The sequence below is a fragment of the Heterodontus francisci genome, chromosome 38 (assembly GCF_036365525.1).
Source record: "Heterodontus francisci isolate sHetFra1 chromosome 38, sHetFra1.hap1, whole genome shotgun sequence".
NCBI classification, from domain to species: domain Eukaryota; kingdom Metazoa; phylum Chordata; class Chondrichthyes; order Heterodontiformes; family Heterodontidae; genus Heterodontus; species Heterodontus francisci.
Genome location: NC_090408.1, coordinates 41,551,645 through 41,568,729, shown reverse-complemented (window position 1 = coordinate 41,568,729; position 17,085 = coordinate 41,551,645). Strand labels below are relative to the sequence as shown.

Below are 17,085 nucleotides of genomic sequence, written 5' to 3'. Positions count from 1 at the left end.
GCCCTTGAGCCTGCTCCACTATTGAATAAGATCATGGCTGATCTGACTGTAACCTCGACTCCACTTTCCAGCCTACCAGCAATAACCTTTCACCCCCTTGCTCTTCAAGAATCGATCTACCTCTGCCTTAAAAATATTCAAAGACTCTGCTTCCACAGCCTTTTGAGGAAGAGTTCCAAAGACTCACGACTCTCAGAAAAAATTTCTCCTCATCTCTGTCTTAAATGGGTGACCCCTTATTTTTAAACAGTGACCCCTACTTCTAGATTCTCCCACAAGGGGAAACATCCTTTCCACATCCACCCTGTCAAGACCCCTCAGGATTTTATATGTTTCAATCAAGTCGCCTCTTACTCTTTTAAACTCCAGCGGATACAAGCCTAGCCTGTCCAATCTTTCCTCATATGACAACCCGCCCATTCCAGATATTTGTCTGGTATGTTATGAAATATCTCCTTAAATGTCTGCCACTGCTTCTCTACTGGCCTATTCCTTAACCTAACTTCCCGGTTTACTTTAGCCAGCTGAGTCTTCAAACCCTCATAATTACTCTTATTTAAGTTTAAACCACTAATCTTGGATCTATGGAATTCTCTACCCAAGAGGGCTGTGGAGGCTCAGTCATTGAGTATGCTTAAAGCAGAGATTGACAGATTTCTAAATACCAATGACATAAAGGGATATGGGGATAGTGTGGGAATAAGACATTGAACTGGATGATCAGCCATGATCATATTGAATGGCAGAGCAGCTTCGATGGGCTGAATAACCTACTCCTGTTCATACATTTCTATCCACTCTTCTCACCCTCAAACTGAATGCGAAATTCAATCATGTTGTGATCACTGCTACCTAGCGGCACTTATATTATGAGGTCATTAATTAATCCTGTTTCATTACACATTATCAGATCTAGAACAGCCTGCTGGTTGAATCTAGAATGTGCTGCTCTAAGAAACTGTCCTGAAAAACACTATGAGGTCATCATCCAGGCTACCTTTGCCAATCTAATTTGTCCAATCTATATGTAGATTAAAATCGCCCATGATTATAGTCATACCTTTATCATAAGCCCCCATTATTTCTTCCGTTATACCCAGCCTACCGTGTGGTTACTATTAGGGGGCCTATAAACTACTCCCACAAGTGACTTCTTACCTTTACGATTTCTTTTCTCTACCCAAACTGATTTTACATCTTGATTTTTAGAACTAAGGTCACCTCTCTCTATTGTACTAATGTCATCCTTACTGAACAGAGCTACCCCTCCACCTTTTCCTAGTTTCCTGTCCTTCCCAAAATATCATGTACCCTTGAATACTCAGGTCCCAGCCTTTGTCATCCTGCAGCCTTGTCTCTGTATTGGCTATCAGATCAACATATTTATTTCTATTTGAGCTATCAATTCACTTGTTTTGTTACAAATGCTACCCACATTCAAATACAGAGCCTTCAGTTCTGTCTTTTTACTATTTACGCAACCTCTAGCCTTAGCTGCTGGCACACTCTTAATTTTGCAAATTTTGTCTCTTCCCACCATGCTCTGATTATATCCCTTGTTGCTACCTTGCTCTTTTGCCTTGTCCTTGCTCTTTAATTTAACATATCTTCTCTCACTGGTCCCTTGTCCCCACTATTTACTTTAAAGCCCTCTCTACTGCCCTAGTTATACAACTCGCCAAAACACTGGTCCCAGCACAGTTCAGGTGAAGACTACCTTATCAACTTTGCTTCTAATTTACACCCTTCTCTCACCTTTACATGGTCCAACACCGACACTTCCCTTCCCTACCTCGACTTCTCTATCTCCATCTCTGGGGATAGGCTGTCTACTAATATCCATTATAAGCCCACAGACTCCCACAGCGACCCCGACTACACTTCTTCACACCCTGCCTCCTGTAAGGACTCCATTCCATTCTCCCAGTTTCTCCGTCTCAGACACATCTGCTCTGATGATGCTACCATCCATGACAGCGCTTCTGATATGTCTTCCTTTTTCCTCAACCGAGGATTCTTCCCCACTGTGGTTGACAGGGCCCTCAACCGTGTCCGGCCCATTTCCCGCACCTCCACCCTCACCCCTTCCACTCCCTCCCAGAACCGCGACAGGGTTCCGCTTGTCCTCACTTTCCATCCACCAGCTTCCATATCCAAAGGATCATCCTCCGCCATTTCCGCCACCTCCAGCGTGATGCCACTACCAAACGCATCTTTCCCTCCCTTCCCCTGTCAGCATTCCGAAGGGATTGTTCCCTCCGTGACACCCTGGTCCACTCCTCCATTACCCCCACCACCTTGTCCCCTTCCCACGGCACCTTCCCCTACAATCGCAGGAGGTGTAATACCTGCCAATTTACCCCCTCTCTCCTCACTATCCCAGGCCCCAAACACTCCTTTCAGGTGTAGCAGCGATTTACTTGTACTTCTTTCAATGTAGTATACTGTATTTGTTGCTTACAATGTGGTCTCCTCTACATTGGGGAGACCAAACGCAAACTGGGTGACCGCTTTGCGGAACACCTCCGCTCAGTCCACAAGCAGGACCCTGAGCTTCCGGTTGCTTGCCATTTCAACACTCCCCCCTGCTCACATCTCTGTCCTGGGATTTCTGCAGTGTTCCAGGGAACACCAATGCAAGCTCAGAGAACAGCATCTCATTTACCGATTAGGCACACTACAGCCTGCCAGACTGAACATTGAGTTCAATAATTTCAGAGCATGACGGGCCCCCCATTTTACTTTTATTTTGAGTTAATTTTTTTCTTTTTTCAATTTTTTTTGTTTATTTTGTTTCATCTTAGTTTGTTCAGATTGCTTACCCATTTTTTCTTTCATATGTGTATTTGTGCCTGTTCAATTTTCAGTCCGTTAACACCCTATCTGTACTAATGCTTTGTCTTTCAACACACCATTAACATTATTGTTTGCCTTTGCTCTACAACCTTCTGGTCAGCTATTCGGTGACCTTGTCCTATCTACACCTTCTCCTTTGTTATCTCTTGCCCCAACCCCACTTTACCTGCTTATAACCTTTTATATTTCTAATATTTGCCAGTTCTGAGGAAGCGTCACTGACCTGACACATTAACTCTGCTTCTCTCTCCACAGATGCTGCTAGACCTGCTGAGTATTTCCAGCATTTCTTGTTTTTATTTCAGGTGAAGACTGTCCCAACGATACAGCTCCCACTTTCCCCAGTACTTGTGCCAGTGTCCCATGAATCGAAACCCATTTCTCCGACACCAGTTTTTGAGCCACACGTTTAACTCTAACCTTATTTACCCTACGCCAATTTGCTCGTGGCTCAGGTAACAATCCAGAGATTATTACCTTTGAGGTTCTGCTTTTACATTTAGCCCAAAAGATGTAAAGAGGAATAAGGAACTCCTCCTCAGTCCTACATGTCTAGAGTCTCAATTTCAAAACAGCTTTGGGGTGGGGAGGAAGGGGCAGGAAAGAAGAGGAAGAAAGTGTAAATTGGTGCATCCTTTATCTAATCAACCTGGTGCAATTTAAAATGCATTACACAAAATCATCCACATGGGGGAGATATGTTACAATAAATAATATCGTCAAAGCAAGTATTCATCAACACCAGGGCAAGCGTTATCAGGGTGGAGGGGATGCATCTCACCAGAAATATCCTTTTTAAAGTCACAACTACTGAATCAAACAAGCACAGTTCAAAGGCAGAAAGTTAAAGCTGCAAATGCTTGAAATTCAAAAGCAAGCCAAAAAAAATGTTGAAACAAACAGGGGGTAGATCAATATCTGAAAGAGGAAAAGCGAGGCTAATATGGGGGAGGCACGTGGTCAGAATTATTGCTGTTTCAGGATCTTATGAAGAATTAACATCCAAAATTTTAATCCATCTTTTCTCCTCTCAGTTGCTGATAAACCCACTGTGTATTTCCAGCATAGTATCCCAGGATTATTTCGAAGGGAGTGGGTGCGGGGTGGGGAATTCCACTTTTTTATTTTGCCTAGGAAGACTAGAATGAGACAGCACAGAAGGAGGCCATTCAGCCCACTGTACCTCTGGTAGAGCGATCCAATTAGTCCCACCTCCCCTGTTCATTCTCCATAGCCAAGGTCCCTCAATCTTTTTAATTGTGCACGGTCTGTTCATTTGAATGCACAGTACCTATAAACTTCTTTGCACAGCTACGCACACATGGTATCTTAAAGGGGATAACCTGTTATTGGTCTGCACAGCATCATCCTGCTGCAGCCATGTGCAGCTTACAGGGAACACTCCCCATAGCCCTGAAAAATATTTCTCCAAGTATGTATTTAATCAAACAACTGAAAATACATCGTGTCTTTCAAACATTCAAAAATAAAAAATTACTAGTCCAGAAAATCTTTTTACAAGTGATGATCACCAAAATGTCATGGCCCCTTATTGTGACCAAACATTAAAAGCCCACACAATTCCTTCATTAGCTAAATAAATGTAACAAGTTCTGTTCTTAGAAACCAGGTTTCTAGAATAATGTGTAGAAGAAAGGGAAACCTTATTAACAGTTACAATGAAAGAAACGTTCACTAACTATTGAGAGTGAAAAATAAGTTTCCAATAAGAAAATACATCTCTCATCTACCTCTAATGCAGCCAAGGTTGTGTGTTTGGACAGTTTTATTAAATAAAATGCTAAAATTAAGCCTCTCTGTCCTCATGCTGGATGTTAGCCAAGCTGCCACAAAATAGATTACAGATACAGAATATTAAAAAAGAGAAATCTTCCAAATTAGCCAGCTATTCAACATTGCCATTATCTCTGGACAGGAGTCAGTCAATTATTTGCACCATCACTTTGAGGCACTCTTTTGGTATACATTAACAGGCTGTGCCATAGAGGTATGATCCTTCACATGAAGTCTCTAATTCGATCATGGTGTTTAACAGGCACAAAATAGACAGCCAGAGGTAGACACAACTTGGGCTACGCTTGCTCAGCTATTGGCCAGACGAAGTGCCGTTAATCAAGTCCCAACAATCTGCCTTTATTCTTCACATTTTATTCTTGGGATGTGGATGAAGATAGAAAAGCCTCATTTTAACAGATCCTTAGGTGAATGCCTTGCCAGGCCACCTAAGAAGGCATTAAAAAGTCAACCACACAGTGGGCTGGACTGACATGTGGCAGGGGCAGCCTTGATCAGCTGGCCTTCCTTGAAGGACATTAGTGAACCAGTTGGAATGCAGCAGCTTGCTTGGCCTTTTTCCCAGATTTACTGAAATCTGCCTGTGTGGAGTTTGCAAGTTCTCCCTGTGTCTGCGTGGGTTTCCTCCGGGTGCTCCGGTTTCCTCCCATATGCCAAAGACTTGCAGGTTGATAGGTTAATTGGCCTTTATAAATTGCCCCTAGTATAGGTAGGTGGTAGGGAAATATAGAGACAGGTGGGGGTGTGATAGTAATGTGGAATTAGTGTAGGATTAGTATAAAATGGGTGGTTGATGGTCGGCACAGACTCAGTGGGCCGAAGGGCCTGTTTCAGTGCTGTATCTCTAAACTAAATTTCACAATTTTCCACGGCGGGATTTGAATTCCTGATTTTGGGATTCCTGGTCCAGCACCATAAACATAACACTAACACACTCATGGTGGCTCATGGGGCAGGGTGGGGGCAAGTGAAAGGATATCAAGAATGGCAAATGAAACCCTCAGCATGTAAATTAGTTGCATAATATTGAGGTATGAAGCTCTTTAAAGCTACATGTCCAGGTTCTGTATTTGTGGAGAATTATTTTTGGTACTTAATGATGTTTTAATGAAAGTAGCTCTACTGAAGCAAATTGGTTTTCACTAAGTGCTGAGGAGTTACTTTAACGCTGCTGACATCCAGCAGCGTTGTATAATTATACCATTCTGCCTACATGGAGGTACAGAAAGAGGAACTTGATACAGGTCAACAAGCATATGCCTTAACTAATAATCAGGAAAGAGACACATCACAAACCCACTAAAAAAAAAAATCAGTGTGTTTTTTTTTAAATAAGTGAGACCCCCCTCATAAGTCATATTTCCAAACTGCAGATTTAACAGACCTGTACACAATGCAGTGCTGACAAAAACAGAATGACACTGGTCAGAAAATAAACAGTGGAAGTCAACAAAATCTCACCTGCATTCTGAACTTTAGCTCATTTGAGTAACAGAAGAAAGTTACAGTAATATGAAGGAAAACATCACCAAAACCACTGATGAGCACACATCAGTCAAGTAAACTTAATTTGAAAACAAACGTTTTTTTAAAAAAAAGCAAGCTCGACTCAGCACTCTTCTTCACTAATCATCCATCTCTTGCACTCCACCTCCTTTAAGAAAGCACATGACGCAGACTGGAAGTCCTCATCTGTGTGCACAATATTTCAAGCTGTTCTCCCAGCCCCATTCTCAGAAGGGGGTTGGTGGGGGAAGAGAATGCGGAAGCAACAACCACAAGAGAATAGTTTTGTTATGAATTCAACTCATGAGTAAGGCCTACCCCAATCCCATTCATGTCACTTAACTCTCACCAACCCACCCTGTGAAAACCTGGACTGAAACAGCCGTCAATTGTAACAGCATACAACTCTTGTGCTTCTGGTACTTACAAGGTTTCATTTTAATCAAATTATAAGTTGGCTTGAGGATTTATGAAATGTTCAGCTCAAATGCAACCTTAGTTACTTAAGAGAATAGGTACAGCATGAGAATCATTATTCCACTTTTAGCTCCATCTAAAAGTCTACCTAATGAGGAACCTTCAGGAGCTGCCTTTAATCTGGTGCTGTTTTAACTGGGATCCGGGGAGACGAGCACTTTACGAGCCAACAATCAGCAATCACACTGGCAAATCCGACCCCTGATTCCAGCAGCAGATACAATTATTTTTGGTCTCAGTCTAGGCTTATGGAGCTGGGTTTCACAATGTAAATACTGGCAGCCAGCTCATGGATACTGTCTCCCATAATCAGAATTGAAAGAAAAACTTGCATTTATATAGCAGCTTTCACATCCTCTGGATTTACCAAAGCACTGAACAGCCAATTAAGTATTTTGATTTGTTGTTTACTGTTGTAACACAGCCAAATGTGGCAGTTATTTCCTTCCAGCAATGCTGCACTTATGGAAAGAAGCTTGAATTGGACAATTTGCTAGATTCCCAAAGAAAGCGAGATGGGTTAGGGATTGCCTTGCAGCTGTGGATCTGATCAGAAGAACAATAAAACAAACCAGCCCTTGTTCTGAGTGTGCAGGTGCTTGCCAACTGGGTCAACGCAGGAAATATTAGGATTTCTATCACGTTTATAAACAATTGGGCCTTCCTGGCATGACAGGGGAAACAGTCAACTTCAGCAGATTTGTGAACATGCAAGGTTAATCGCAGCTTGCCACCATGGGACATAAAGAGTTGTTCTGTCTGATTTCCACCAGGTCTTTCCCATTACAAAATCTTAGTGAATCCTGGGAGGGTTATTTGTGTAGCAACTGGCTGTGCAAGACCCATGCGCAAAACCAGGAACATTTTTACCTGTTTCAGTCTTCTTATGCTCCCAAAATCTGCAGTTTTTTTTAAAGCCTCGAGCTTGGCATTCCCCAACTTCAATATTTATCTCAACTTTTCATCCTTAATGATAGCCTGCACTATGCGCTGGGGCTCTGGCCTCATCCTGTAAGTGGAAGCAGGTGCACCAAGAGGGATGATCCTGGAGGTTGCTGAGATCATAAAGAGTCCAAAGAATTTGTGCTGGAGCTACTACAGGGTTAAGAGCAAGCACAACAGGCATAAACCAGGACACAGAATCAAACACAGACATAGGAGAATGAGATATATGGAAAAAAAGATGTTTCTGGTTATATTCTGTAAAAGATGGGCATGTCCCAAGTGTGAGCTGCATGTAAAGGGCAGGCTTATAAAATGCACAAATGTACTGTTTGAACAGATAGTCACTATTGTTCTTCACTTCTGTATATCACACTTCTGCCTGATTAAAACGCTGGGTATAAAACATTTATATAAAATTGATAACCAATGCTTCTTGTATAAAAGACAAGTCGAAATAGAACATAAATCCACAGATGGCTTCCAAGCTCCAGAACTACATAAATAGGCATCAAGACAATTAATATCAGATTTGAAAGCTTTTATTTGTTTTTCCAATTGGCAGAGACTAGAATATTCATTATTCAGAGCATATGGTTAAAAGATTATACACTACAAATGCAGTGAATGTGGAATGGAATCCGAAAATCAGCCATGATTGTTTTAAATGGTGGAGCAGGCTCGATGGGCCATATGGTCTACTCCTGATCCTATTTCTCGTGCTTCATCTGCCTGGAATCAGTTTGCTAAATTGATTATTTAGTCCGACTACTATCTAGCTAATAAACTGTTTGTTTCTGAAACTGCACATCTTGACATGCAGGCATGTTCACTGTTTTAAAAAACATATCAAGTTTTTGATTCTCCCACTTTATTTAGCCTTGCTGAATGTGGTCCCACATCTTTGTTATCTCACCCCAGTGGCCATTCTTCAGTGAACAGATGTATCCAGCAGCTTGATATGTGACCATAGAGAACAGCACAGCTGAGCTTGACCCTATCCTCACCTAATGACCAGACACAATTATAAAGGAACTATTTATTACACCATAACAAGTGTAAATCTTTTGAAGTCCCTGTTGCTAAGTACACATACTTTCCAGAAGGTATCTAGATAGTGATAAAGAAAGAGAGACTTGCATTTAAATAACACCTTTTATGACCTCCCAAAGCGTTTTACAGCCAACCAAGGTAGTGTGGTCACTGCTGTATTGTAGCAAACACAGCAGCCAATTCCCCACTGCAAGGTCCCACAAAGAGCCATGTGCTACTGTCCAGATAACCTGTCTTAGTGATGTTGCTGGGGATAAATGTTGGTCAGGATACCAGGAAGAATTTTCATGCTCTTCTTCAAAATAGTACAATGAGATCTTTTACATTCACCTGAAAGGGCAGACTGGGCCTTGGTTTAACGCCTCATCTAAAAGATGGCACATCTGACAGTGCAGTACTCCCTCAGTACTGCGCTGGAGTGTCGACCTAGATTTTGTGTTCAAGTGTCGTGAGTGAGATCTGAACTCCAAACCACTCAGAGGCAAGAGCGCTTCCCACTGAGCCACAGTAAGGTTGAGTGGGAAACTCTCTATAAAAGAATCACAGAATTGTTACAGCACAGGAGTCTATTCAGCCGGTCATGTCTGGGCTGGCTCTCCGAAAGAGCAGTTTACCTAGTGCCACTCACCTGCCTTCTCTCCGTAGCTCTGCACATTCTTCCTTTTCAGATAATAATCCAATTAGGCCTCATTTTAAAAAACACAAATTGTAAGGTCACCATACCAATCTTGATCGCCACAAAACTACACTTACCTATAATAATCCAGATAAGCATACAAGAGATAGCGCAGTTCATGCTCAAGGCAGTACAGGATGAAACAGCTGTGGAAGTCAAGCCCTTCAGTGGACTGGTACACTGGAACTGGGTGAGGTTCTTGCATCATCCCCCCTGTGCAGCTAAGCCTGACCAGGAGCTGTCTGAAGTCTGCTAGCTCCGAAGGGATGAATACTTCTTTTCTGTTAAGATAAGTGTAAGAATAAAACCAAATTGCCAAGAGGTTGCCATAACAAATCCACAACTTGCCCTATTTCTAGTCTACTGCTACAAAAGAAATCATGGTGACTCAATGCTTGAAATTTGAGAATCGTAATTTTTTTTTAAAAAAAGGACAAACATTAAACAAAACTTATTTTAACAATTTTAAGCCCCATCCACTATTCTTTGAGGTTGATTAAACGACTTGCCAATGCCTATTTTAAACAGATTGCGATCAGAAATCATGGATTCTCCAATTATCCCTCTGTGCTGAAATCAGAAACCCATTATATAGGCAATGGGGAGAGTAAACACAGTTAAAGAAGGGCCCATTCTCTGCATCCCTGATATCAAAGTACTCTGCAGTTCACTCAGTCTCTCCATTATCAGTTTTGTTTTTAATATCTTCCCGACAGTTTGAATAATGACACCCTGCCAGGCCTTTGTTGCGGAAGATGGCACAAGTATTAGTAAAAACAGATATTTACCGTGCCAATTTGTCCAGTATCTCATTTCGCATGTAGCTACTGCAATATGTGTTCTGATTCACAGTATTGGGCGTTAGGGGTAGCCAATTTGCAGAAAGCTCACTGCTCTGGAAGGTTTCAATCCAGTCACAAATTTTGGCCCAACAATGTCTGGAAGTGAGATAGGTCCACAATACCTCAGGTTCACACGACTGAATTGCTAAGAAGAGATTTATGTAACAGTATCACCAATTAACAAAGAATACAATAAACGGTCATTTTAAAAGCAACACAGAAAAAGAGAATGGCTCATGGAACAAGACAATCACATGAAAGGCAACCTCTAAGTAACAGTATAAAAAATTACAGTGGCCTATTTTAGCCAACAAAGCACAAAGGAGACACTGAAGCCCCAGCGAGCTTACAGAGACATAAGGCCAATGCCCAACGGCAAAAAATTTGAAGTATTTTGGCAGAATTGTAGTAATTTAAGTTCCTCTTCCTTAACAAGGAATCCAATCAAGGTACAAATTTGAAACATTACAAGACAGAAGGGAACATAGGGTCAAAATGATGAACCCACAAATTTAGAACCTGTCAATGCTCTCCACACAGTAATTAATACATGGGACTGGACTTCCCTAGTAGGAGGCAAGCACCCACAGCTAGATGTAAAAACAAAATGCTCGAAATACTCAGCAGATCTCAATAGATGCTGCCAAACCTATGACCTTTCATCAAGTAGATACTGTGGTTGTGGTGCAAGGGGCACAGAGGATGTGAGTAGCTGTAGTTTTTCTTCCCAGGACGGAGGAGCTAGGATGGATCGAATGGCATTTGTATCAGTTTGTAGTTTGTGGCATTTTGACATGTAGGTTAAAGCAGCAACATTACTTATTACAGACACTTAAGTTTAAGGGTATATTTTAGCCCCACATTATCAAAAGGTTAGGAATGGGAGAATGGTCATAATGTTCAAAGAAAATTATAGCAGTACTGTATTTGTATGGGTTACAGTAAAATAAATGTACAGTAGGAACATTCAGTAAAAATACCAGCTCTGAATCTGAACTGTGTTGCATATGGTTCTTATTTAAAAAATGCTATCACTTTAGAGAAGACACAAATGCATTTCAGAAAAATACTACTTAAATCACCAATTGTATTAGGATTTAGTCCCAAAATTAATCTAAGTATTAAGCTAAACAGCAGTCTAGTTGATTAATTTTGTTGGTGTATGATAGAACATTTGCTTATGGTTTTAAAGCTATCAGGACTTTTGGCAAAATGGGACCTTCAAAACCAGATTTTAAGCAAGATTGCAAAATTTTAAGGAATATTCCAAACTGGAAGCTAATGATGAACTAGATTTACCAACAAGCCTTGCAGAGTCTTCTAGCTACCAGGTTTTGACTTTGCTACCAATGTTAGTTTTAGTGAAAAGCTACATGATAAATGTCAACCCTGGCTAAGTGGGTAGCACTCTTGCCTCTGAGTGCAAAGGTTATAGGTTCAAACCACATTCCAGAGACTTGAGTACAAAATACAGGTTGACACTCCAGTTCAGTAGTCCCAGAGGTGCCATATCTCAGATGATATGCTAAAAATGAGGCCTGATCTGTCCCCTCGGGTGGGCATAAAATATCCCATGTCCCTGTTTAAAGAGCAGGGGTGTCCTCTCCCAGTGTTCTGGCCAATATTTACCTCTCAACCAATATCACAAACAGTTCAGTTGATCATTTATCTCATTACTGTTTGCAGGACTTTGCTGAGTGCAAATTGGCTCCAGTGCTTAACTACATTACAACAGTGATGGTGCTTGAAAAGTACTTCATTGGGTGTCAAGCCCTTTGGGATGTCCTGAGGTTGTGAAAGGCGCCATATAAATGCATGTTCTTCCTATTCTTTTCACAGCTCTCAGTCAAAGAATTACAGTCTAAAAGATGGAACAACTTGCTGGTACCTTGCAATTTCGTCAGACAGCTCTTTAGTTATATTAAACCAAATATTGAATATGCATGCATTTTGGCAGAAGGGATAGGGAGAGGCAATATAGACTTAATGGCACAGTTCTAAAGACTGTGCAGGGACAGAGGGACCCGGACATTCATCTGCACAGATCCTTGAAGGTGGCAGGACATATTGAGAGAGTAGTTAGCAAAGTATATGGGATCTTGGGCTTCATAAATAGAGGTACTGAGTACAATAGCTGGGAGGTTATGCTGAACCTTTATAAAGCTCTGGTTAGGCCAAAATGGAGCACTTCAGGAAGGATGTGCGGGTGCTGGAGAGGATGCAGAGGAGATTTACCAGAATGATTCCAAGGATGAGGGATTATAGCTACAAAGTTAGGTTGGAGAAGCTGGGGGTTGTTCTCCTTGGAACAAAGGAGATTGAAGGGAAATTTGATAGAGGAGTTCAAGATTATGATAGGTTTAGATAAAGTAGACAAATAAAAGCTCTTCCCATTAGCTGATGGTATAAGGACTAGGGGACACAGATTTAACGTTTTGGGCAAGAGATACAGGGGGATGTGAGGAAGTACGTTTCTTATACAGCGAGTGGCAATGACCCGGAAATCTGCCAATGAGGGTAGTGGAAGTGGAGACAATTAATGATTTTAAAAGGAAATTGGATGGGCACTTCAGGGAAATAAACTTGCAAGTCTACAGGGATTGAGCTGTAGTGGGGAAATGGGGCTGACACGAGCCATCATGGACTTGACCGGCCGAATGGCCTCCTTCTGTGCCATAATAACTATGGCTTTATGACTATCTTCAAAATAACTTGGGAATGTGGAGGTTAAATTCCCCCATCTTAATGTTTACAGTCAGGACTCCAAAAACCCTTTTGAGCTCTTTAGAATTGTAGGAGATACCAGAATTAAAAATCCTCATTACAAAACTGTTCTGAAAGACTATTTTTCTGAACTACATAAGCATTCAAAATGCTCTCACAAAGCCACTGCCAATTACGTTCAGCCTAAATGCAGAAGAAACTTACCTATATCTGATTCTCTAGATAACTGAATGCGTTCCTTTGCAACCTTATCCCACCATCTGGCCCAATCCAATATGACCACACACGAGTTTGGATCTCTTTCCGGACGCACACCAATCCCAACTTCATGGCTCATGATTTGCTCCACGATAGCAGCAAACCTGGGATCAATATTTTCAACCTGTAATAAGCTGGAAAAGCCCACAGAATTTATATTTTTCATGATGTATCTGCTCATTATTGATCATGGATATGTTGCTGTAAAGATAATTGCTGCATTAATGGCATTACGATTGCTGAATCCCCCACTAACATTCTGAGGGTTACCGTTGACCAGAAACTGAACTGGAGTAGCCATATAAATACTGCGGCTACAAGAGCAGGTCAGAGGCTAGGAATCCCGCAGTGAGTAAATCACCTCCTGACTCCCCAAAGCCTGTCCACCATCTACAAGACACAAGTCAGGAGTGTGATGAAATACTCTTCACTTGCCTGGATAGGTGCAGCTCCAACAACACTCAAGAAGCTCGACACCATCCAGGACAAAGCAGCCCACTTGATTGGCACCCCATCCACAAATATTCACTCCCTCCACCACCGATTCATAGTGCAGTGTGTACCATCTACAAGATGCACTGCAGCAAGGCACCAAGGCTTCTTAGACAGCACCTTCCAAACCCACAACCTCTACCGCCTAGAAGGACAAGGGAAAAAGATGTATGTAAACAGCACCACCTGCAAGTTCCCCTCCAAGCCACACACCATCCTGACCTGGAACTATATCGCTGTTCCTTCACTGTCGCTGGGTCTAAATCCTGGAACTCCCTTCCTCACAGCACTGTGGGTGTACCTGCACTACACGGACTGCAGCGGTTCAAGAAGGCAGGTCACCACCACCTTCTCAAGGGCAATTAGGGATGGGCAATAAATGCTGCCCCAGCCAGCGCCGCCCACATCCCATGAACGAATAAAAAAAAATTAATACTAATGTATTTGGCTGTTCAGCATCTCGGTAAGAAAACTGAAATACACTGAAAGATTTAGTGCAAAGGTAAACCATATTAAAGCCAGGACAATTAATTGCTCTTTTCCTTCCCTGCCCCAACAAAGTTCTAAGAATTCAAATTGCCGCTTTCTGTATACAATGCTAGAATTTAAATAACCAGAGTTCACAGAATAGTTATAGGAGAAGGTCATTCGGCCCATCGTGTCTGCACTGGCTCTCAGAACAATTCCCTCAGTTCCATTCCTCTGCCTTCTCTCCATAACCCTGCACATTCTTCCTTTTCATATAACTGTCCAATTCCCTTTTGAATGCTTTATTTGAACCTGCCTCCACCATGTTCTAGGCACCGCATTCCAGACCTTAACCACTTGCTGCGTGAAAAAGCTTTTCCTTCTCTTACCAAATGCTTTAAATCTGTGCCCTCTTGTTCTCGATCCTTTCACGAATGGGAACAGTTTCTCTCTCTACTCTGTCCAGACCCCTCAATCAAATCACCGCTCAGCCTTCTCTTCTCCAAGGAAAACAGTCCTAACCTCTCCAATCTATCTTCATAACTGAAATTCCTCATCCCTGGAACCATTCTCGTGAATCTTTTCTGCACTTTCTCCAATGCCCTCACCTCTTTCCTCAAGTGCGATGCCCAGAACTAGACGCAATACTCCAGCTGAGGCCGAACTAGTGTCTTATACAAGTTAAACATAACCTCCTTGCTCTTGTACTCTCTGCCCCTATTAATAAAGCCCAGGATACTGTATGCTTTATTAACCTCTCTCTCAATCTGTCCTGCCACCTTCAATGACTTATGCACATATACACCTAGGTCTCTCTGCTCCTGCACCCCCTTTAGAATTGTACCCTTTATTCTATATTGTCTCTCCATGTTCTTCCTACCAAAATAAATCATTTCACATTTCTCTGCATTGAACTTCATTTGCCACCTGTCTGCCCATTCCACCAACTTGTCTATGTCCTTTTGAAGTTCTACACTATCTTCCTCACAGTTCACAATGCTACCAAGTTTTGAATCATCTGCAAACTTTGAAATTGTGCCCTGTACACCAAGGTCTAGGTCATTAATGTACATCAGGAAAAGTAAGGGTCCCAACACTGATCCCTGGGGAGCTCCACTACAAACCTTCCTCCAGCCCGAAAAACATCCATTAACCATTACTCTTTGTTTCCTGTCACTCAGAAAAATTTGTATCCATGTTGCTACTGTTCCTTTTATTCCATGAGCTACAAGCTTGCTCACAAGTCTGTTGTGTGGCACTGTATCAAGCGCCTTTTGAAAGTCCACGTACACATCAACAGCATTGCCCTCATCAACCCTCTGTTACCTCTTCAAAAAACTCCAGCAAGTTAGTTAAACATGATTTTCCCTTAAGAAATCCATGCTGGCTTTCCTTAATTAACTCACATTTGTCCATGTGATTACTGATTTTGTCCCGAATTATTTTTTCTAGAAGTTTCCCCATTACCATTGCAAATTGCAGTACTTCTGGTGGAGTTCGCCCCATTACTAATTTTCTCATCTCACCAACTCTCCCAACTACTAGAGTAAGGCTCTAGTCCCTGTACAGTACCTCTCTCAAATGGCCGATATTCCTATGGTAGTTTTGATGGAGTGTCAGCAGGCTATTTGACCATGATAGGCATCATTGCCAAGCTCAATCTTGTCTTTGTCCGACACACATGCAGACATAGCCAGTAGAGGGTGCTATACAGCAAAGAGCTTGCCAAATTCTCCTATCCAAGGCTAAGGCCAATTGTAATGCTCCAATGACTTGGCTGAGATTAGCTAATTCAGCAAAGAATGGGAATCGGATTTGTTACCTTCCTCGACTGTATTGCTTAGCTACTCACTGGGGGTCCACCCGGTCCCAAAATATGACCAAACCACGAGGAGATATTAGATCAGATGATCAAAAGTTTGGTCAAAGAAGTAGGTTTTAAGGACTGTCTTAAATGAGGAAAGACAAGTAGAGATAAAAGCAAACTACTGCAGATGCTGGAAATCTGAAATAAAAACAAGAAATGCTGGAAATACTCAGCAGGTCTGACAGCATCTGTGGAAAGAGAAGCAGAGTTAACGTTTCGTGTCAGAACTGACAAGTAGAGAGACTGAGAAGTGTAGGGAGGGTATTCCCGAGCTTAGTTCACCTATATTTTCTATAATGTTTAAAAACTAAGCAAGTCCCAGAATTCCATCTGTACTACAAGACTGCTCATTCATCAAATGTTTTGGAGCAGCACACTGAAATTCAATGTAGAGTGTCAGTTTATGCCTCCTGTCCTAGCAGAGCAGCTTTGGCAAGGTATCAAACATAATCATCTTTATTAGTCTTTCACCTTTGTTTCACTGCACCCACCCAGATAGTGAGGGGATTGTATATATAAAACATTATCTAAAAGGGAGCTTAAGACATTAATTCAGTCTCTGGCTTCTGCTATCACTCAAATTGCTGCTGTGTTTAATACAGCACAAGGAATGTTTCACCCAGCTACTGTCTTGTAATTCACTGCTAGCCATGTGCACCATATGTTAATGAACCTTACCCACTATGCAAAGGGCATTCCACAGTATGTGCAGAGGAAGAACACAGATTCTCTACAAAGTGAACAAACTTCACTATCTCTTTCTCTTCGACAGATAAATAGTCCTGGAGGTTTTCCACCTAAAAAAGGAGAGAAATTCATCAGCAAAAACCATAAGACAATTACAGCAGAGGGAGACCATTCTTGCTCATTCCATCTATTGAATCACACAGTCCTCTCCATTACATAATTTAAGTGCTTCTGGAATAATTCCAGAATTTTTGGCCTGACTACTCTATGCTATCAATCCTAAATCCTACCCTATCCAGAAACCCATTCCTGTTTGCAATCATTCTTTCCACAAAGTCCTTCCTGATTTTATTCCCGGGCTTGGTTTAACTTAACTTATTCTATTCAACTTGGCATCTTACAAACCTCTATTAGGACCAGTC

At 41.8% G+C, this 17,085-nt stretch overlaps 1 protein-coding gene across 2 annotated transcripts in view; it reads right to left on the bottom strand.

Annotated features, from left to right (window-relative positions):
- The window catches only part of spg11 (SPG11 vesicle trafficking associated, spatacsin), a 151,670-nt gene that overhangs the window by 89,338 nt on the left and 45,247 nt on the right, over nucleotides 1–17,085 (bottom strand). For both annotated transcript variants that reach the window (XM_068018211.1, XM_068018210.1), the window contains exons 13-16: nucleotides 16,655–16,773; nucleotides 13,096–13,283; nucleotides 10,114–10,312; nucleotides 9,403–9,606 (exon numbers count right to left, since the gene is read on the bottom strand). In XM_068018211.1, coding sequence (XP_067874312.1) covers nucleotides 9,403–9,606; nucleotides 10,114–10,312; nucleotides 13,096–13,283; nucleotides 16,655–16,773 — 710 coding nt within the window. The remainder of the gene's footprint in view (nucleotides 1–9,402; nucleotides 9,607–10,113; nucleotides 10,313–13,095; nucleotides 13,284–16,654; nucleotides 16,774–17,085) is intronic.